The 23,412-nt window shown below is 37.3% G+C and overlaps 1 protein-coding gene across 1 annotated transcript; it reads left to right on the top strand.

Annotated features, from left to right (window-relative positions):
- The first annotated feature begins 1,330 nt into the window (after positions 1-1,330).
- On the top strand, positions 1,331-21,867 carry stox1 (storkhead box 1). The gene is made up of 4 exons (XM_051126086.1): positions 1,331-1,792; positions 17,412-17,564; positions 18,011-20,279; positions 21,431-21,867. The coding sequence occupies exons 1-4, from the start codon at positions 1,480-1,482 to the stop codon at positions 21,576-21,578; spliced, it is 2,883 nt and encodes a 960-aa protein (XP_050982043.1). The 5' UTR covers positions 1,331-1,479; the 3' UTR covers positions 21,579-21,867.
- The last annotated feature ends 1,545 nt before the right edge of the window (positions 21,868-23,412 follow it).

The following is a 23,412-nucleotide window of genomic DNA, read 5'->3' on the forward strand; positions in this document are numbered from 1 at the left end:
TCTCTGCCATTTGTAAGCTCTTTCAGTAGCTGTGGTCTGCTAAAAGTCTCAAAGGCATCAGGGCTAAAGTGGAGAGAACAAAAATGCGGGTCTTTAGGAAGTTTCATTCGTCCACAAGCATCTTCCCATTCTTTTCTCCTCTTCTTATCGCTAGGAAAGCAGTGAAGACTTACATCACTTCTCTTGTCACCCTTCAACTGAAAATTGCAACCAAAAGACGCACAATGTGGCATCCTATCAGTATTTTATTTACAGAGTTGCATTGTGGTTACAATAGCAACAGCTCGCGCCAGTAGCTCACTGAGTGGAACCATTTCATGTCATCTAAATATGTATGTATAAAACGATGTGGATTTTTAAAAAATAATGTAAGTCTATTTTGAATTTTCTGCTAGATATTTCAGTCAGAGACATTATTTATGTCATATTAAGCCATACACGCCGTTCATGACACGCAATCGATCGGCCATATTGGTGGCATAGAGCGTAAACAATGCCACTGAACTGAACGAAACTTGCACATTTTGCTGATTATTGCTGCTGAAAATGGTTAATTATTATCATGTTTTGGGCTTTACTTATTGGTCAGATTATTTTCTATTTTTACTTATTTCAGGGCAAAAATCTTACCAGCATTTGAGTTTGTTCTTATAATTTCCAGTCAGGTAGGTGAAATATTAAGCTAATATCTTAAATAATACTGCTTGTCCGTATCTTTACCACCTATTAATTAGCAGCTTCCACACGTTCTTTCCCGTGGTTTAGACAGTATAAATTAGCAGTACAACATATTCAGTAGTACATTAACCGTGCAATCCATGCTGTTGTTTACATCTGAGTATCGCCAAACTGGATGCGCATCCAGGTAACTGACCAAATCCTGAGGTAAGTGCAAACCCTCTATTAGTCTATAATAGGATTCATTGTGACAAATTACTGCTGTGACGTTTTTGGATAATAATTGTGAAAATATTTAAGCATTTTGTGTAAATAAAAATGTAAGACAAACTGCTTGGAAATGTTCACTAGCTCCACTGCAAAATGTAAGGTAGTTAAAGACGTAGAATAATAATGTATTGATAACTCTTTGATCGTCACACTTACTTTAAGTTGTGGTTTAATGCCAAAAAAAAAACCCCTCTGCATAAAGCGCCCAATTAACCGCCTATTTTCTCTGCACTGTTTGTTTGCTACCTGTAGATTCTTTTCAATGGCAGTCCAGACGCGGACACGCCCATATAATTAAACAAGCGTTCTGATTGGTGCGCTGCCGCGCGCCTCCCCTGCGTCAGTCCGTCAGCAGCGGCGGTTGCCTTGGGAGCCCGTAGACACCAAAGTACACATGCAGAGTCGAGACACACGGGGCGGCGTCCTGCTCTACAGAAATGTGACACATTACAGTCGTTGGATTAAGCAAACCGAATGATGAGGTCTTATTCTCAAAACTACATGTAGAATGAGATTTATTTGAAGGCAGAAATGTCTGTACAGCACCGCTTGGTCCAACTGTCAGCCGCGTCGCTCGCTGTTGTTCTCTGTCGGGACGAGGATAGTAAATTCAGTGCGAGCAGCACCACCGGACAGGATGTGTTTGCGGACTTTAAATCGCAAAATTCGCGAAGCTTTTGGAATAAAAGACTCGTCAAAGCCGTGTCGGAGGTTTCCTTCCAGGGATGGCTGGAGAACTCCGTGCTTCTCGTCCAGGGAAATGCCAATAACTTGGAGGTGTTGAGGGAAGCGTGGATGCGCAGGGCGCTGAGGTCACCCAAAGGATACACTATCAAAGCAGTGGGTAGGTGATCAGCATTTGGCTATTTGCAGGGGTGTTATGAGATGTGGAATCATTTGATCGTCTAAAAGCTTTGTCTACAGCCCATGGTCGTTCTGAACATAATAAGAACCTGTGGACTACAGAAGTGAGTCCCACGAGAGTGAAATCTGAGGAAGACTTGAGGTTTGACCTGTGTTTCTTTAGCATTTTGTTGATGAGTGACATACAATTTGTAAAGAACAGCTTTGGCCATGTTGGATAACGAGACATGCATGCTTGGCAATTTTTTTGACCAATAATAAGATCCTGAAAATTATTGTCAAGGAGAATTTTTTGTGTCCGGATGTTATTTCTAAGATAAATAGCTGGCTTTGTTTAAAATACAAAAACATCTATTCAAAAACAGTATTTAAATAAATATGTGAAAACTTTTGCCTGCAGTGGAATCAAGACATTGCATTGGAATTAACATTAAGAAAGGCAAACAAACAGACAAATAGATAGATATGTACATAGATAGATAGATAGATTTTCTTAAACATTTATGTTTCTAAAGAAAATCACTTATTTTGTGAAAAGGCACATTTTGTTCAAGTCAAATGGAGTAACCCTAAGAGGGTCATATGTATGTATCAAAAAAGTTGGTGTCCTTGTTACAGTGTAATTATACAATTAAGTACTTAGTATTAATTAAGTGCATGTACTTATATACTTAATTAATAGGGTTAGGATTAGGGTTTGGCCTAGGGTTACTTGCATGTAATTATGCATAATGTATTGTTATTATAATAGCAAGTACATGTAATGTGTAACAAGGACGCCTTAAAATAAACCGTTACCAAAAGTTTTATCTTTTATTGAAAACGTTTTTTGAAGATAATCATCAAGTACTTTTTACATGATGGTTACACCACCTTTTGAATCAAAGTAGGGCTGTCAAACGATTAATCGCATTTGAAATAAGTTTGTGTTTACCTGATATATATGTGTGTGTACGGTGCATATTTATTATGTATATATAAATACACACAGATGCATGTATATATTTAAGAAAAATGTTATATTTATATACAAAATGTACATATAAATTATATGTAAGTTTAAATATATATACATATAAATATTTTAAAATGACATACTTGTATGTGTGTGTATGTATATATTATTAATATACACAGTACACACTCATATTTTATGTGAACACAAACTTTTATTTTGCATGCGATTAAATGCGATTAATAGTTTGACAGCTCTAGATCAAAGTAGAAAATTAACTTTTATTTTGCATGTGATTAATCACAATTAATTGTTTGACATCCCTAAATCAAAGTAGAAAATTACCTTTTCTTTTGCATGCAATTAATTGTGATTAATCGTTTGACAGCCCTAAAACGAAGTAGAAAATTATGTATGAATGATTTAAAAATAATTTAAAGCTAGATTTGTAAATGATTTCTTTTTTTATCACCTCACAGATCCTTACTAACATTGACATATTTCATTACAAAATCAAACTATAACCTTTAGTGGTGTGCGTGGACATTTTCCCAGGGAATCTCTATAGGGGTCCACATGCTCTATAGGAGATCCACTGTACTCATGAATGTCTTTTCTTCCTCTGTCTCTTTCTAAAGGTCCCCAGATTGTTTTTCTCCGGCTATAATAGAAAACCACATAATTTCCGTTCGCTGTAGAAGGTAGCCTCTTAACCTAACCTGACCAACAATTCCCTATGAGACCTCAACATGCTTTAGGCGTAACTGTGTGCGTGCAACATAAGTGCATTATTTCCAGATGACAGGAAATATGATTTCTGGGGAGCAGTGTGACTCCGCTCTTTCTTTCTGTCTCAATTTTCACTGCTCAGTTTAAGCTGAAGTGGTTAACTACCAAGATAATGGGGAATCTTGATTTAGTGTGGGTACAAAGTTCATGCTGGTTATTGTTGTGTTTTGATAGGGGATAAAAATTGTTTTCGTTGGTCACATGTTGAGGTGACAGACCTTTTGTGACAGTGTGGACTTGTGTTGCCTCAGGTGTCGCTGCTTCTGGGAGGCATCTGGTTTGCCCACTACAAACACGAAGCAGATTGTAAGAACCGCCATTTGCTCTTGCTGTCACAAGCAATGAAGGTGCATGTTAACACACTGAGTATAATGTGTAACTGGGGTATTTTTGAGCTAGGACCACACAATAATGTGACTGAGAGTACAGGAAGCTAAAACCACAGCTTTTTTCACTTCTTACGGAAATTGGAAGCACACTCTCACACATATAAAAAAATGTTTAGACCTCAGGTCAGGTTGTCCGCTGTGGTGACATAAGCCCAGGCCCAGTGTCTTTTGTAATTTATTACCTATTCACTAGAGCCCATAGTACTGAGTTATGTCCTGTCCAGTGTGTCCACCAGTCTTGTTTATAGCTTGGCTACTGGAGCCGATGTCCCTTGTTTCATTCTCAGGGTGGTAGCATAGAGTCTTTTTATTGTTGTCTGGAGACGGCGCCAGGACATTGTGTTGGCAATGGTTTGATGAAAGTATTGAAATGATATATAACTGTAAGATAAGGTAACTGGAAAATAACACCTCCAAGAGCTTTTTTTAACATTGTTTTAGATGGGACACACTTTCAATGCTCTGAATACTTTCAGTGTTTTTCTAGGTCTGTGTTTAGTCAGCAGGAAAGGGTTAGTGGCTGTGATTACCCATCAGCAGATGGGATGATGAATGAGCCTGCCTCGCTCTCTGTCCTCTTGATTATCAGTATACATTAAGTGAAAAGACGGATTGTTCACTGGGGCCTGCTGTGCTTTTTTAGCCTCTTGCTCATGATACTCATTGACCTTTTTAGCTCAAATTTTTAGGCTTCTCTCTTTTGTATGTTCTCCAAAACATACACATTGATATTGATTTAGACCACAAAGTTTGTGACTTGTGAATTAGCTTTGTTTCTTCAGTGGAAAAAAAAATAAGGTTTTTAAGGAAAACATTCTAGGAATTTTCTCCATATAGTGGGCTTCAGTGGGAGCCAACAGGTTGAAGGTTCAAACTGCAATGCAATTTCATTGCAGCTTCAAAGGGCTCTACACAATCTCAGCCAAGGAATAAGAAAAAATATACATGCTTTTTAACCACAAATGCTCGTTTTGCACTAGCTCAACCTCACGCATTACGTAATTATGTTGGAAAGGACATGCGTTTTTTTGGGCGGAAGTACCGTCCCAGTGTTTGCAAAGTGAACGTGAAAAGAAAGTCAGACGCCCTTTACAAAAAAAGGTAAAACAGTGATATCAGACGATTTTGAAGTTGGAGGAGAAAATGAGATGTTTTTCACCCTATCCTACATTTTTGAATCAGAGTACACAGATGAAGAACTAACCAAGCCTGACATTTCCAAAAGGATTACGTACATTACATTTGTTGATTGTTAAAAAATATATAAATTTTACATTTTCTTTTTAAGATAATGACAGATTATTTCACTAAATAAGACCGTTATTCCTCGGCTGTGATTATATAGAGCTCTTTGAAGTTGCATTGAAACAGCAATTTGGACCTTCAACCCATTGGCTTTGTTTGTCCACTGTATGGAGAAAAATCCTGGAATGTTTTCCTCAAAAACCGACTGAATAAAATAACCTTAAAGAATTTGTATACTATACAGCTCAATGCAAAGTGCATAAGTACATAGCATAAGTGCAGTGCGTCATTTGGGACACAGCTATTGGCACACTTGTGTTTTTTGGTAAACTATCCATTATATAGAAGAAGCTTCAAGCAAGTTAACTGCACGTGTCTAAGGCCACGTACACACTGCAGCTAAATTTGGTTGTCAGTTCACCTTTTACTCCCTAATCGCATTCTGTAATGATTCGCTAAAATATGGGAATGACAACTGCATTCGGCAACCGCATTAACTCCCGAAAAATCAGGTAGTGACAACCGCATGTACATGAACAACTAGTTGTTAATGACATATTTAAACATCTGTATGTGAGATGCAAGAAAATAAAAGTGAAAGAAGTCTCAACCTTAGCACATTTTGACACAGGGTTAGTTGCGCTCACAAGCCCTGTGGTAAAGTGTCATTGTTGCCAGGTCTTCACAGAAAAAAAACAACAACAAACAAGGACAAGCACAAAAACCAAAACACTAAAACACCCAAATGCTTTATGTTTTATAACACCAAAAAATCATATATCTCATATTAACTCCATAAAGTGTCTAGCTCTATGAGCTAAGACCAAACAACATGCCTAAAAGCACTTATAAATAAGAGGATATGGCAACACTGCAAAACAGCGCTCTCTAAAGCAGCCTTCTGAGCATAAACAAAACACAGCACATCTGTCAGTGCTAATTTAGCTAAAAAAAGAGCTAAATTCTTATTCACTCCCACAAGACGCCAAAAAATTGCTATGGTTACAAATGCGAGAGTGACTGCTGTTCCATACACACATGGAACGATAATTTACTGGACTCATTCCTGCATTTAAATGCGGTTGTCACTCACAGTGTGTACGTGGCCTAAATGAAAAGCTGGACGAGTTAGTAATGCAGTGCAGAAACGGCTCATGTCTCTTCCAATTCTTCATACATCATTGATCAGTGAAGCTAAATATAATTGGAGGCGTAGGAACAATGTGCACTGAGCTATAGAAGTTTAAGATGATGTCTGTAAAAAGCATTTGCAGAAACAAGAATTTCAAGGTTGCCTTACCCTTGTCCGCCTGTCTGTTGAAATCTGAGGCACTTACAATGGCTGTCTAAAGTCTCTGCATTATTGAGGAGCTTTGGATAATGCCGTCATACTCAGGGGTATAACATCTATACGAAGTTCTAATGAGGTGTTCCGTAAGGTTGAGCACTATTAACCTCACTGATATTTTCAATAACATACAATGCCATCTGGTTTAACTTAAGTTTTTATCAGCTGGACCGTGTTTGTTAGTGCACATTTATGCTATCTTCAAACCTAACTGTGAACATATACACATGCTTCTACCAAAGTAAACTGATTTGTTGGAGGTTTATGCAACGTAGACTACATCTCTCAGATCTCAGCTCATTAGCCGTGACATGGCGTCGTGCTGGACTCTTTTATCCCGAGGTCAACACCCTGTGGTTCTCATGCATTGAAAGCTGCCCTCTTGGTTAACAAGGCACCAGAGGTCATTGCTCCCCAGCACTTTTCTCAAAGATGTCATTGCTGACCACAACAGTTCCAGGTGTGCACCGTAAACAGAGGAGGCACAGTTCAACCAACATGTGTTTGTAAAAGAACAAAAGCTTTCTTATTCCCATGAAAGCATATCTTTCTTTCACTTGAGGAAAAACCTAATAAAAGCAAGAACAAAATTTGCTTGCACATAAAAAACTATTGTAAGAGTGGCATATGATATCATCACAAGCAGATGCTCAAGGATAAATAATAGAATAATCCATGAGTGTAGTTACACAGAAAACTATTATAATGTAATAAATTACATTAAAATATCAAGCAGAGAATGCAGGATAAACATGTAGGTAGTTTATTTATTTATTTTTTAAGTGAATTAACTCATCCAAGTGATCAGGCTAAAAGAGAGTCATATGCTGTGTACATGCCCAGTTCTGGAAGATAAAGGTGGAGCTGGATCAGGTTGCTAAGAAAGCAACTAATGGAATGTTTTCCGAGATAACCAAACACCCAAACCAAAGTCTGCCACGAGCAGCCATGTGTATTTCTTTCAGACTTCTCTATTTTTCACCCGTTGAAATTGTGTATCTTTTATCCATCAGTGTAGTTAAACAACACTGACAGGACACTCTTGTCCTTAACCTCTCTCTCACATAGCTCTTCTCTGTCCTTCTGTCTGCTGAAGCTAATTTCATGTTGGAAAAATGCATCTTCCTGTGACTTCAATTATCTCAACATTCAAAAATTTAAGCTGCCCATCGAAATGCACCGCCCAAGACTTCTCATTTTCAGTTTGAGAACTCACTGTTTGTTTTGAACAAATGTGAATGTGTGTTGGTTTTGTCTATGTGCATGAGTGGTCCAGAGATATTTTGTCATGTCTCCTTGAATACAGCTGACATGGATTTCCCTTATCTGTCTTAATAGGAAAGCATCATACTGTATATTTGAGAATCAGTATGTTATATACTGTTTGCAGCATCTTTTTTCCATTACATAGGAAGTGAATCCCTGATGAAATCTGAGCTGGATGACATATTTATGTAGTTCACAGCCAGGTGGAGATCTAGGCCAGTACAAACAAATGAAAAGATTATCCGGCTCACCTACTGTTAAGTGTTGCACCTAATGTGTTTGCAATTAGAGGACAGATCTTACCTCATATATCCATTCTTATAATATTGCATTTCCTTTCCAAAAATGATGTAAATGGTGTATTCTTGAGTAGATCTGACCTGACTAATCCATTTCCATGCTCCTACTTAACTGAAATCAAGATATTGTAACAAAGCTTTTGGCATTACAGCTGTTTGCAGCTTTGATTAAGCTTCACTGTATGTGCAGGGCCTCCAAATGTAAGGTTAACAAACCCAAAATCTGATGTAGCTCAGCCATGGTCAGAGGAAATGGCTCTCATCTGGTGGAAATTACCAGCATGGAACTTGATTAGCAGCGTAAGAATGTTGTAAACTGTGGCTCCTTTAACTTCTTGTTGTAAAAAAACTATGAAACACCTTATCTCTTCAAGCTAACTGAATATTCCTTGAGGAATAAGGAAGAGTTTATAGTAGTTACAGACCATTAGGGTGACTGTTTTGCAATATTTCTACCATTTCATTTTAGTTGGCTCTCTTTAAAGGGTTAGTTCACTTCGAGAATGAAAATTTCCTGATAATTTACAACGCTTGACGTCACTCCATTTAAAGTAAACGAGAGGCGTTGACACTGACGCCCTGTGTGAATGCCTGGTCTAGTGTTGTCTAGTGAAACGATGGGTCATTTTCTAAAAATTAAAAAATTAAACAAAAAAAAAGTATATACTTTTTAAACCCCAAATGTCTTGCACTAGGTCTGCGATGCATGTCTACGACTTCACATACTGTGTAATCACCTTGGAAAAGTCACACGTGGTTAGTTCTTCATCTGTGTATTTTGGTTCAAAAAGGTAGAGTAGGATCTCATTTTCTCCTCCAACTTCAAAATCGTCCAACATTGTTGTTTTACTTTTTTTTGTAATCACGCGTGCATGATTGCGTAATGTGTGAGGTCGAGCTAGTGCAAGATGAGCATTTGTGGTTAAAAAGTATATAAAGTTGTATTTTTCTTAGAAGATGACCAATCGTTTCGCTAGATAAGACTCTTATTCCCCGCCTGGGATCGTGTAGAGCCCTTTAAAGCTGCATTGAAACTGCAATTTGGGCCTTCAATCTCTTGGGCATTATTGAAGTCTACTATATGGTGAAAAATCCTGGAATGTTTTTTTTCTCAAAAAAAATTCTTTTTGATTGAAAAAAGAAAGACATGAACATCTTGGATGACATGGGGGTGAGTAAATTGTCAGGAAATTTTCATTCTGGGACTGAACTAATCTTTAAGCTTACCAAGGTTGCACTGGATCAAAAATACAATAATACTGTGCAACCTTATTAAAATTTATAATGACCATTTTCAATTTTTATATATTTAAAATTTAATTTATTCCTGTGGTGCCAAAACTGAATTTTTAGCAGTAATAAATCCAGTCTGATTCCATAGAAATTGTTCTAGTATCCTGATTTGTGCTCAAGAAACATTCTTATTATTAACAATGTTGAAATTAGTTGCTTAATATTTTTGTGGATTCCCTGATGAATAGAACAGCATTTATTTGTAATATAAATCTTATATAACATGCCTTTACTGCCTCTTTCAATCAGTTTAATGCATCCTTGCTCAATAAAAGTATTCAGTTGACCTCCAAACTTTGGAATGGTAGTGTAGACATTGCTATTCCAAACACATCACTTTTCATGCTATATGGTGTTTGTTACTCTTGCTCTATAGACCACAGGTCTAAGAACATTTACTTTTTCTGTGGTACGTAACATGGCCCATTTGCATCAACTTCAAAAGGGTCCCTAGTCTTTTGCCTTGAAACCTGATAGATGCTACCAATTGAAAATGACCTCCTTTCAGGAGACTTGATACAACATGCTATGTACAAAACATTATTCTCTCCAATACAGAACAGCGAGCTGGTGGGGCTTTCAGAACATGTTTATCTTTGGTCTTTGTGACTCCTCACAGAGTCAAAATATTGGTTTAGTCACTTGTTTTCACTGTACTTTGAGTTTGTCAGTGTCAAACGGCTGTACGATAAAGTGCCTACTAATCACATACCATTTGTTCAAAATGACAGCATAAACGTGGAGACATATTTCGTCATCATTGTTATCAGCGCGAGGCAGTTTCTTCTGTTAATGAGTACCGGAGTCTACAGAGTATCATGAAGAATGTCAACATTGTAAAATGGCTTTTTAATCAGCCTGACCAACCAGCAAGAGTTCATCCATTATGCCTGTGTGGGAGGATTGGTAGAAGAACTTTTCACATGGCTAACATTTAAGACAAGTGTTTCATTTCAAAACTACACCAGACTCATTTTGTGAGAGGTGTGTTTACATGTTTGTGAGTGGCTGAAAGGGATAAATGTTTAGGGCCCCTTTGGATTTATGGGCCTTTTTACTTGTGACATGGCAGGCAAAGCATTGTAAAACCTTCATAGTAAAAGGTGTGACTAGGAACCCTACAGCTACTAATGACAGCACAAAAACATTTTCATTAGTCCACCAACAACATGCAAAACTAAGAAAGCAAAGGGTGAAATGAATGTGTGCATGGATGTGAACACAAATACTGTACTGAAGGACTGAAGCTTTTCCAAAACAACATATGACTCTACTCACTTCATTGTTTTTGGCGTTAAAAGAGCGTCCCAACATTAGAGCCAGTGACTGGTGAGATCTAAAGGGTGGTCTGAAGGCATGAACGCTTACTGGGATTAATGTTTCAGTTCCCAGCAGAATAACTGAAGGAGTACTGAACCATCTCCACAGAAGTTTTAACGGTTATGATTCTGAGGAATAGATGATGCATCTGTTTTGCATGTCTGTGACTTCTGTGTGAAAATGTAATCATGCATGCATAATTTTTTGGCTGTAAAGGAGTTGAAGTGATGTTGTGATAGAGAGTATCGTGTTTCAGGTTGTCGTGGTGCGTTTAAGGTTTCTAGGAGGGTGGGGCTTGGTCTTTTAAAGTACCTCATAACTTTCAGGTGGCTGTGGGGCATGTCTAGAGATCTAAAAGGCAGCATGGTGCATGTTTCTCTTTGCAAATTGCTTTTGAAAGTCAAAGTTTCGATGTTAAGAGCTTGTGTATTTTTATTGGAATTAGACATATCATTTTCATTGAGTAGTCTACTGAAGTCAAAGTGTGCTTAAAGTTTGTCCCATTCACTTTCTCCAGTTTCAATGAACCATGAACTTGAATGTCTTAAAAAATGGCATTTTATGAGATACTTGACCTCTTGACTTTCTAAGGTCACTCAGACATTTTTATCACTGAGCAAAGGCCACAAAAATGTCCAAATAATTGGGCTTTCAGACTTGTAATATATTGTTTCCACCGTATGTTAGCCATTTCTTGATTTAGGTTAACCACAGATAACCCCTATATAATGCAGGACTTTCTTTAGTGGTGCGATGGCTTTGTAAAAGGCATGTTTGTATAGTAAACTTAGAAAAAAATAGTAATCAGTTGAATTTTTATTGATTTTGTCAATCAAATCCAGCCTGGACTCATTATTTAGGTATTAGTAGGTAACATTTAGAAGCACAAAATGTACATTTTTGTAAGATTTTATTGATGCTGAAATTTACTATTTGGACATATTTTAACATTTAAAATGTAAAAATGGCTATATATTTTTAGCTGAATATAAATGTAAATGTAAACATGTAAAATATTTACACATCTTTTATATCATTAAGATATGAGTCAGTGCATTTTTATCATTTTATCAATAAGCGATTTAGATTTTTAGACGCTTAACCTACCCCCATACCTAAACCTACTGATTTTATAGCAAATATAAAAAGATATAAAATGTAATTGACTGAAATATGAAGGGAAATTACCATTTTGGTAACAATATACCATTAAAAAGATATTTTTTATAGTTGCTAACCCCACTTCTACCTCTAAACCTAACCACAGAAATTTCTGTACATTATAAAGAAAAACATGACAGACAGAGAAGTGCAATCACAATAATTTATTGATTGCAAAAATGTCAAACACAGTACCAGAAGTAATCCAAATGATGATGCATTGCAGCTGCAGTCCTCTCTGGTGGGATACAATAGTTTTATACGAGGTGCAGAGGAGAATTTAAGTCGTTAATCGCTGAAAATATTATCCAGATTATTATCCTGATCCATTCCACTCCATGAAGGCGTGCATTTCTCATTCAAACACACCTCATCAGAAATACATCAGTGTTCGATTATCCTGCAGTAAAACGTTTAAAATATGTAATGAGTGTGTCACTGGCACTGAAAAATGGTTTGGATTTGGTTCTGTTCCTCACAGTTGCAGGATTCTGAAGATTTGGATTACAGTGCACAAATAAAATTGATTCGTTTGATAATTATGTTGCGCTTTTGGTGTATTTTATGGTTCTATTGTCAGTCACAGCATGTCAGAGAAAACGCCTTTTGTGTCCCATGGCAAGGAAAGTAAACATTACATGATAATTAATGACAGAACAATTGCAGAAATGTTATTCATTTTAAGGGTTTAAAGTGTAATGTTAGTCTTTTAATGCTAGATCGTTTCATATTACAAAAATAAATAATTTAATAATGCAATTGAAAACATAATGCCATTGATATGACAACTGAATGCAATAATAATAAAATTAATGCCACGTTACAATTTATATCTGTTTTAGGTGTTGCCAGTACGTCAGTATAGTATGTTAAAATGCTGAAATCCGTATTGTAAGTTTAGATGCTGTAAATATGAAGTATTGCACGTTTTAGTGTCTGTAAAGACGTAAGTAAATGTATGTTTTGTAGAACCACATTTTATGAATTATCATGAGATTGCGTTGTTAAATCATACCAAAATGTTTAAAACTTAATTAAATCTTCAGTCTACTCTTATTAATTTGCCAAATGAGGACTTTTAATGTATGGCACCTAGAAAAGCATATGATTTCAGCCACCCATGAAGCGCAGAATTCCTCAGCGGCAGGAAGTTGCCCATAGGGGGTTCAACAACATGTGTGGCATTATCAAGTTACCTTTAATTCACTTTCTTTTTCCCACCTCCTTTCACTTCAGTCCAATGTGTATTTTTGTTGTTTCAGCCACTTAAGGTTGGTTCAGAAAGGATAATGTAAGTAATTTTTACAGCTGTGACAAGGAATGAACCTTACCACATTCAAATCCTGTATTTATTAGTACAAGCACATGGGCACTGAAGAGCACCTTATATGTGGTGTATATGTGTGTTGCTTGAATCAACAGAGCACTTACACGTTAATTACCTCTGTGGTTTTCGTTCTGTGAAGTTTGACGCCCACAGCTGACCAGGTTGTTTTTAACAGAATCTCGAACGATAATTAAGTTGTTTTGGTTAGCATGTCTGCAGCTTGACATAGTTGAAAAGTCACACATTTATTTATTTCCTTTTTTAAATGTAAAATTTGTGAATAAAAATCAGTTACCAAAATTGAAATAAAATATAAAAATGCAATTACTGGTATTTTACTAAAACAGTGATCTCATGGCCTTGTTTGTCAGTTCAGTATTATGAAAGTGGCCTGCTATGACCTGTGTTATGACCGGCAAGAGCTGTAGGGTAATGCGATAAAGACAAAATGGGTATTTGAGTAGCCATGCGCAAGACATTCACATGTGATTTTCAAATCTTGTTTACTCTAATTTATGCTTGAATGTCAGCCACTGCTTATTTTTATATTCATTTGTAATTTGTACATTAAAAGACTTGTCCCACTCCCTTTCTACTTCTTCCTCGCCACTATTTGTAGTGTGACATGGCTGCCATGGTATCTGGTGAAGTATTCTTGTGACAAAAGTCTTAATGTTGTCAGAACAGCTTCATGATACAATGAGCCCAGAGTGTTTCCCTGGAGAGAGGAATTAAGGGTACATGTGTCCTTAGTAACAACCACACACCCACGTCAGCAATTGTTGTGCAAAACATTTCCCGCTTTCACTCTAAAAAGACTATTATATCACACTTACTCCTAAAATGTTTATTGTAAAATTTAAGGAGTTTTCTAGCACAGTTTTTACAGTCAAAGCATCTAAACCGTTGTATACATCCCAAGGACAACCTAAGGATGCACTGTTCCCACATTTACACCACTTTCCTGAAAAAAAGAAGACAAGGATGGATTTATCATCAGTCTTTCCTCTTTTTACATCTCTCAAACTACAGTTGGTCAGAGAACTTAGACAGGATGTTTCCTGTTTGAGACTCTAAACAGGATGTTTTTCCCATGGAAAACTGTCAAAAGTGGAAAGCGATGTTTCAGCTTACTATTATCTCTGGGCTCTCCTATAACAAAGGAGAATGGATTAGTTGCCAAGCACGCAGAGAGTCAGACATTTAACAGGAACTTGTAGATGAATGAAGCTAAAAGTGCAGGACAGAAATGGGAGTGGCTACTTATAAAAGTGACTATGCCTCTTTCATTTACTTTTGCATATATATATAGTACAAAGTATATTTTATAATGTTTTACAAATATGTGATTTTGATTTTATTAATTTTTTAATTATGTAAATAGGAATCCTATAGCCACCAGATACTGGTAATAACTTAAATTCTGTGTGTGATTTACTGACAATGTGCACAAACGCAGCCAGATCATTTATTTCCATAAAGACCTGTGCAATCTACCAAGAGCAGCGTAAATTACCGCCTGCTTTAAGATATGCTTTTTGGGCATTAAATAATGGCGCAAATACCAGTAATTTGACGAGCGCAACCGTTAGTAAATCGCGTTGCGTGATTCATTTTAATACTCTCCTCCCATAAATTTTGCGTCTGAAAGAGAAACTCCTACATATGCATATTCAATAAGGTCAGGCACAAAAATAACTGTCCACGCCATCTCAGCACCAATTACCTAACGGTTTGTCTTTAGTAAATCCTGACAGTACTGTTTTAACGCCAAAAGGCGCTTTATGCTGGTGCCAGCTGTTAGTAAATCTAAATGTGTTATGACAAAATGTGCTAAGCTGTATGTGTATGAATCAACCAACAATGTTCCAAGTTTGAGTGAGGTTAGCCCTTTAGTTACTGATGAACTCTGGGCTTTGGTTAATTAATCAACAACAGAATGCAAAGTCAGTGCTGGCAAGTGTCCCACATTTAATGTAGTCATCCCTAGTTAATAATCAAGACTTTGGCTCTATCCATGATCACAGATAACTGAAGAACCACTTGCTTTTCATCAGTGGTTAAAACAGAAAAGGTTAGATGAAAATTAGATGTCTTAATTACTACTTGCCCATTTGTGGAAATACTATGAAACATGCAACCTATGCTAAGTCCTTGATGCAAGTTTTTATTGAGGATTAGTCGCCCATATTTTCTTGTTGTGTGTTGGTTAAAATACTCCATCTGTAATTAATGTGTTTATTGAAAATCATCTCACTTCTGATTGAACTTTAGTCGTCTTTGGATTTTAGGATTTGTTGTTTTCTGTCAATCTTATGGTAGGGTACAACGGGGCTAAAGGCACACCCTAAGAAAAAATGTGCTTTTCACTGCAAAGTGTATAATTGCAGAAAAATATATACGTTTGCATTTAACAACAGTTTTTTTTTGTGAAAATAAATCATACAAGTAATTTATTTTGTTTAAAAATCTTATAAATGTTTAAGGTGGCAAGGGGGGCCTTTTACCCCACACATGGGGTAAAAGGCCCACAGTATGGATACAAATAATTTAGCAAAAATAATGTTTTTTAAATAATGTCTAAGTTAATGTATGTTCAAAACAATTAAAATTAGGGCTGAACGATATATCGTTATCGTATCTATATCTAGATATGAACTTTCAAGATATTACTATCGAAAAAAGCAACGATATAGACGATATAGATTTCCCCTCTCCGCGCTCGCCCCGCCCTGCATACAACTCTGGCAGTCACACAACGAACATCAGTTTTACGAGTGCCCTTGAATGCACCGCTAAAGACAGCGCGCACACACTACAGAGACAGCGGAGAAATTAAAAAGAAAGAAAATGAGTGCGGGAGATAATGCGGCCGGTGGTAGTGCAGAATCTGACTTGGTGCCAAAACATAAATCATCTTCCATTATTTGGAGGTATTTTGGATTCAGAAAAGACGATGTAAACCAGAGTGACGTGTTGTGCAGCTCGTGCTTAACAAAAATTGCGACTAAGCAAGGTAGCACAACAAACATGTTTCACCACCTGAAACAACACCATCGCGTGCTGCATGAAGAGTGCATGACAATGAGAGAAACACCGGGGACTTCTCAGTCATCCCAAAATAAGCCAAAGCAAAGTTTGATTGCTGACGCGTTCAGTAGCGTTACGCCGTACGAGTCGACGTCCACCAGACACAAAGAAATTACAGACGCTATAACATACCACATTGCAAAAGACATGGTACCTGTGTACACAGTCTCAAAAGAAGGCTTTGTTTTTATTTTTCTGAGAAATGCTTGGTTTTCACCGAACCCGTAGTCATATCGTATCGTATCGATATCGAGATATCTGGCATGAAAATCGAGATATGAAATTTTGTCCATATCGTTCAGCCCTAATTAAAATGTTAATATAAAACATATTTTAAAATACAGAAACAAAATCATTTTAAAATCTAAACATTCTGAAAGCATTGAATAAGATCCCCAAATAATTTCATATAGATTTAGTAGTAACAACAAATTATATTTTATTATATGATATAATTAATGTTTTTAAATATGATGGTTTCATTCTAAACATGGTGATTATCTCTAAGATGGACACCCAACATAATATATGATATTTACCATCTGAATCTAACCATGTCATGTCAACAAATGGAAAAGTCAGCCTTCTAATTATTATCATGTTAATCATTGTGCCCTTTTACCTCAACAGCAGGGGTGCTTTTTACCCCAAATACCATACTTTTACATATTCTTTTGTTATTTAAAAACTGCTGTTTTAATTATCTTAAACAAAACTAAAAATCATTCAGAAGACCTTTTTCTCAAGATATATTCAAGATTTTTCACGATTCTCATTTGCTACTTAAATCGACAACATTTTTAAAATCATCAAATAGCACTGAATCGACTTTGCGCTGCTGCCCACGATTGCGTCAAGGATCAGATAAATTTTCACGTGTATCTTGAAAAGTGGATGTTTTGGAAAGTGCTACTCCATGTTTTTCTGCCATCTAGTGTTTTAGAGGAAAATAATATTAAAGGTGCCTTTTACCCTGGGGTGCCTTTATCCGTTGTACCCTATATTTAAGAGCCTCTTTATCCATTATAATCTGTTATGTGTAAAAATGTATTTAAAATACATATTTTAAATGACACAGACTTCAACTGACCATGTTCTATATATTTTATTTTCACAGGTGATCTGTCCCCTGTGCAGATGTCACCAATTTCCCAGTCTCAGTTCATTCCATTGTCTGAAATACTGTGCTCTGTCATATCAGACATGAATGCCGCCAATGTGGTTGTAAACCAGGAAGCACTGATCAATCACATGATGAAAGCACACCCAGGTAACACAATATTACGTCATGTTACATTTTTATTTTAAAGGGGACCTATTATGCAAAAATCACTTTATAAGGTGTTTAAATACAGTTGTGTGTATTTATACATGTAAGGCTGAACACCGCTACTGAGAGTTTCTGACATTTTCAATGTGTGATATTCGTCTCTTGAAGCTCCGCCCTCTTCTGAAGAGGAGGCCAGGAGCACTAGGTCATTTGCATTTAAAGGGACAAACACAAAAATGGCGCATTTTGGCTTATACCCTAAAAGTGCCAATGACAACAAGCTATAAAAAAATTATCTGTTGGGTATTATGAGCTAAAACTTCACATTCACACTCTGGGGACACCAGAGACTTACTTTACGTCTTGTAAAACAGGGCATAATAGGTCTCCTTTAATTCATAGTCATTATGAAACAGCTATATTCACACCAATAATATTTGTTTCAGGAATGACCATTCCCACTCAAGACATCCTGTACAGTGCTCTGGGAGCTCTTATTAAAGAGAGGAAGATCTATCACACTGGCGAGGGCTACTTTGTAGTCACCCCTCAAACATACTTCATCACCAACAACATGGTGAAAGAGAGGAATTGGTGGAGTGCTGGCGATAATGACCTGCCGTCACCTCCTCCCATCACGTACCTGGTGAGCAACGAGAGCTGCATGGACACATCTGCTGAGGTTCCAGTCATGGCCCACTGTAAATCCTGCAGCTGCTTCACCCCTCCATCCATTGTACCTTCATCAGTCCAAGACCATCAATCCATCAGCATCAGTGAGTGCACTGGAAAAAGCCTCAAGTGGCCCAAAGAACAGAAACCTTCCATTCAACACCAATCCACATCTACCGCAGCAGACTACCAGGCCAGTGAGATTAGTAAATCCACCAACACAAGCCGTAAGGACAAGGAGAAAGCTGGCCGCAAATTCGGCCTTAACCTCTTCCGACGAAACACAGGGAAGAAGGAGAACAAGCCGAAGAAGGAATATGCCACGTTCTCCGGACAATTCCCACCGGAGGAATGGCCTGTCAGGGATGAGGATGACTTGAACAACCTCCCCAGAGACCTAGAACATGCTATCATCAAACGGATCAACCCAGATCTGACTGTGGACAATCTAGTAAAACACACGGTTCTTATGAAGAAGCTTGAGGAGAAAGCTGAGAGGGCAATAGAGAAAGCTGTGGACAAGGGCATTTCCACTGAAGCCCTTATAACTAAGCAGAGGCCTCATACCTCAAAGGCCGTAGGCAAGAAATCAGCCCCTAGAGCTACTCGCAGCAAAAGAAGAGGACCTTCTTCCAAGGAGAAACAAAGAGCAAAGAGTAAGACCTTGCAATGTGCTGAAGATTTAGAGGGAGATGATGAAATTCTTCCTCACCTCAGAGGAGAATTCGCTTTGGATGAACCTGACAGTCACGAAGATCTGAATGCAAAATGTGTCTACAAGAAACGGATAGACAACCCATTTCTGGGACTGCCAGGAAGAGACCTGGAAACAAACATCACCCATAAAGAACAAAGGAGGAGAGAAGCCAAGATTCCAAACTCCGGGCGCCGGGAAAGACCAGGTCACAGGTCAAAGTCCTGGGATCCTCACCGGCCCAAAGCAATTGCTGACAGTGTGGAGAAATCTCACACATTGAAGGATGCATCCTGCGAACAGGGTGTAGACTCCACCCTGGATGTTCAACCAGTTCAAGAGCTTTGTGGAGATTACAGCTCGGCTTACCCTGAGAGCAGCACGTTGAGGATAGAGGACAAAATTAGGCTGAGAGAGAATAAAGTCCGAAGCAGGGAGTTCAGAAATGGAAGAGTAAGAGAAAGTAAACGTCAGGATGGAGACTTGAGACATGTTCCTGACCAAAAGAACACTATAGATCATGCTACACATTGTGACCAAACAGAAGTACCCCTCTTGTGGCCTAAGCCTACAATTCAACGTAGACTTTCCCTACATCTACTTAACACCAAAGAAGAGTCTCATCACCGTCCTGATCTGCTGTCCTCACACCAGGAACTTGGTAATATTACTAGCCATCAACTGTCAGATGGTCAAACGCTGGACAGAAACACAAGCCAGACTGAGAGTGAAGTGTATACAGATGATGAATATCGCATCTATCAAAAGGCAGTGGAGGATGAGGATGGTTGTAGCTCCATCTGCCTGAATGAGGAATGTGTTCTTGACCGTGAGAAACCACAAACCAGCACTGCTCGTTGTCGTGAGCCTGTCTGTGCAGACGGTGGCTGGGATGGACATTTTGGACACGCTGAGGAACATGCTCATCACAAACCCACCAGAACCAGGTCGCACGAATACAGGTGGCAGTCTTCAGATCACCAGAGCCTTCAGAAAGGTGCTAAACCCAAACAAGAAGTCCAGGTTTTGAGGAAAGGAATGCAAGAATCCAGTTTGGCAAATGATGAACATACCGAAGCCCTGGAGAGCAGCATTTTTGACTACTGTCAGACAAGCGAAGTGGAGTCCGATTCTGAGACCATACATAAATCCGCAGATGAAGCAGAAGCTGGCAAATCTAACCACTGGATCTGTCATCCAGAATTAAAAGACTGCCATCAGAGGACAAATGAGACATCTGAGGATACTGGCAACATCAGTGCAAGCCTAAATGACCCTACTGGGGCCTGTGCAGGAGAAACCACAGAGAGCCAGAGTTACACAGCTGATAGCGGGATTGACTCTCCAAGGTTAGTCTGAGGTCATGCATCTGAGATGTGCATTTGATCCATAAATGTAGTCACTTAATGTGGCTACAATTGAATGATCTACTTAAATATCCATACTGCAATCAAATTTAAGCACTAAGCACAGCTCAAGGGTTCATGCTTGTGTACTTACACTTGGAGATACACTGTCAGTCAAACGTTGTTGAACAGTAAGAGTTTTAACGTTTTTAAAGAATTCTCTAATGCTCACCAAGCCTGCATTTATTTGATCGAAAATACAGAAAAAGCAGTAATATTCTGAAATATGTTTAGTAATTAAAATAACTACTTTCTATTTGAATACAGTTTAAAATGTAATTTATTCCTGTGATCAAAGCTACATTTTCAGTATCATTACTCCAGTCTTCAGTGTCACATGGTCCTTTAGAAATCATTCTGATATAACGATTTGCTGTTCAAGAAACATGTTTTATATATTTAAAACAGTAGAGTGCATTTTTACAGGATTCTCTGAAATAGAAAGATCCAAAGATCAGCATTTATCTGAAGTAAAAGCTTGTGTAACATTATACACTATACCATTTAAAAGCTTAGAGTCAGTATAATATTTTTTATTTAATTTTTTAATTTTTTTTTTTTTTTTTGGAGGGAAAGAAATTATAGAAATTAATACTCTTATTTAGCAAGGATGCTTTAAATTGATCAAAAGTGATGATAAAGACATTTATAAAGTTACAAAAGATTTCTATTTCAGATAAATGCTGTTTTTGTGAGCTTTCTATTCATCAAAGAAACCTAAATTCTACTCAGCTGTTTTCAACATCATAATAAATGTTTTCTGAGCAGCAAAACAGAATATTAGGATGATTTCTGAAGGATCGTGTGACTGGAGTAATGATGCTACAAATTCAGCTTGGAAATATATATATATAATTATATTCAAATATATTCAAATAGAAAACTTTTATTTTAAATAGTAACAATATTTCAGAATTTTACAGTTCTTGCAGTACTTTGGATCAAATAAATGCAGGCTTGGTGAGCAGAAGAGACTTCTTTAAAAAATCATTAAAACTCATACTGTTTAAAAACTTTTGACTGGTAGTGTACATGAACGTTTTATGGATTTCATCAAAGATTAAATATTTTGCCTTTTCATTGATTGTTTGCAGGACACATATGAGTGTAACCTCCAGTAACTCCACAATACTTAAAGGACTGAAGCATCGTGGTTTCCTGCAGAACCTTGAAAAGCTCCAGTCCAACGGCATTCACCCTCAGAGTTCACTCCTCAAGCTTACACCTGTCATGAATGTTTAAGCAAATTAAGACGTAGCTCAGCATCTGGGTATAATTATATTGTGTAAAAAATGTATATAATCCAAACAAATGTAAATATACCACCCTACGAAAAAGCTAGGAACTGAATGTAGGTAGTGCATTTATATACTTAATTCATTACAGTTTTACATTTGAACTAAGTAATAATGTTTTTTCCTGAAAACATCTTTTTGTACATGGATCCTTTGCTGTTTAGAGAGAAAGTCTGAACATTGCGACTAATAAACCTCTATGGTAATTTGCAGAAATAAAGTGTTGATAAATGGTATCATTCTTTTTGCTTTTATTTCTTGTTTTCTGATATTTCTGGACTCTTGGTTCTTGTTTTAATACAAAGGGGTCAAAGCGGAATTATATTTTGCAGGGTAACAGACATAGCTTTGTGGCAATATCTGAATAAATCAGTAAGCAATAAGAGCATGTTTAATATAAGCTTATACTATAGTGTTTTTGTATTGGCATGAAAATAACATTCTCCAGCTACTTCATTTAATGTATTTTATAAATTAAGCAATGTTTAAGAATACTTTTCAGTCCTACTATAATGCAACCAATACCACTCAAGGCATACTGCAGTCAGTGTCTACACTAAATATGATCATTTCTAATAAACTAATGTGCCTTAAGCAAACATACAGGTATTTACGTCTACAAGTTCCTCACGTTATCTTCTGTACCACTATGAATGAACAGACCGGCCTCAAGTACAGTTGAGTGGAAATAAATAGACTGTGCATTCATCAAAATGTCACTTGTGGTCTTTGTTGACTTACTACAACAAAGCTTACCTCTACAATGGCACTGGCACTGACAGTCATGAAAAATTCACGATTGGCCTTAAGTTAATCCAACATTCAAATTGACAAAGGAAAGCAGAGGTAGCCATAGCTGTTCAAGATGTGTGAAACAGACACATTATATGGCACTGAAATGAAAACACATGGGGCACCCATCTATTTCAGGTTCATTTCTAAACCACACACAGTTTGATTCCAGCACTTTTAAACAGGAGGCTGAGGTGAGAGGCTCTACAGGTTCAGGCAGGAGCTCAGCAGATGCGGTTGCTGAATGACAGGTATTGAATGATAGCTGACTGTGTCATGTTTCATTCAGCCTCACTGGCAGAGAACAAAAGCTAAAGCCTTCCTGTGATCATAAAAGACAGCACAGGCATACTGTAGGCTAAAAACCACTGTTATTTACGAGGTCAGTGACATTAAATCAGTTTCTTAGCAGTTGAGTTTTAAAACGACAAATAACAACTTATATACACAAGCTTGTTTTAAAGCTTTTGTGTTCCTTTTCAATAACATACTTTTCAACACTGTATTTGTCTTTACACTTCAACCTCAGAAATTGTCTACAAGCAACGCTTGTGTTTTTCAAACGTTTAAAGGGGAAGAGCGCACCCTAGTGCTCCTTGGTCGCAGTGGGAACACAGTCTGTTTTGAGGAAGTCATGTTTACTCAGAATGGCCACAGCATATCCATGCAAACCTTTAATGTTAAGGTTAACGTTTACTCGTCCCTCACAAGATACGCCAGCCATGGTGGCAACACGTTCTTGTATTTAAAGCATGAAAGATGTTTTTTCTGTTAGGTGAGCTATGATGGTGACTCGTTAAATTTCAAACATCACAGTTTAAACTACTAATTATTTTGAGCAGATCAAGAACACTGACCTCTATGGTAATTGGTTACAGATTACGAGTTACTCTATTTGAAATGTAATAAGTAGTGTAACCATTACAGTCACTTTATTGAAGCAATGTAACTGATTACTTTCGGATTACTGCAATTTGAGATTATAATAA

The sequence above is a fragment of the Labeo rohita genome, chromosome 13 (genome assembly GCF_022985175.1).
Source record: "Labeo rohita strain BAU-BD-2019 chromosome 13, IGBB_LRoh.1.0, whole genome shotgun sequence".
Classification (NCBI taxonomy): Eukaryota; Metazoa; Chordata; class Actinopteri; order Cypriniformes; family Cyprinidae; genus Labeo; species Labeo rohita.

What these genes read in the sequence shown, in the direction of transcription:
- stox1 (XM_051126086.1), top strand. Translation starts at nt 1,480, where the DNA reads ATGTCTGTACAGCACCGCTTGGTCCAACTGTCAGCCGCGTCGCTCGCT. An exon ending in ATACACTATCAAAGCAGTGG is followed by an intron (nt 1,793 to 17,411) that starts GTAGGTGATCAG and finishes TTATTTTCACAG; the next exon opens with GTGATCTGTCCCCTGTGCAG. An exon ending in AGCGGGATTGACTCTCCAAG is followed by an intron (nt 20,280 to 21,430) that starts GTTAGTCTGAGG and finishes GATTGTTTGCAG; the next exon opens with GACACATATGAGTGTAACCT.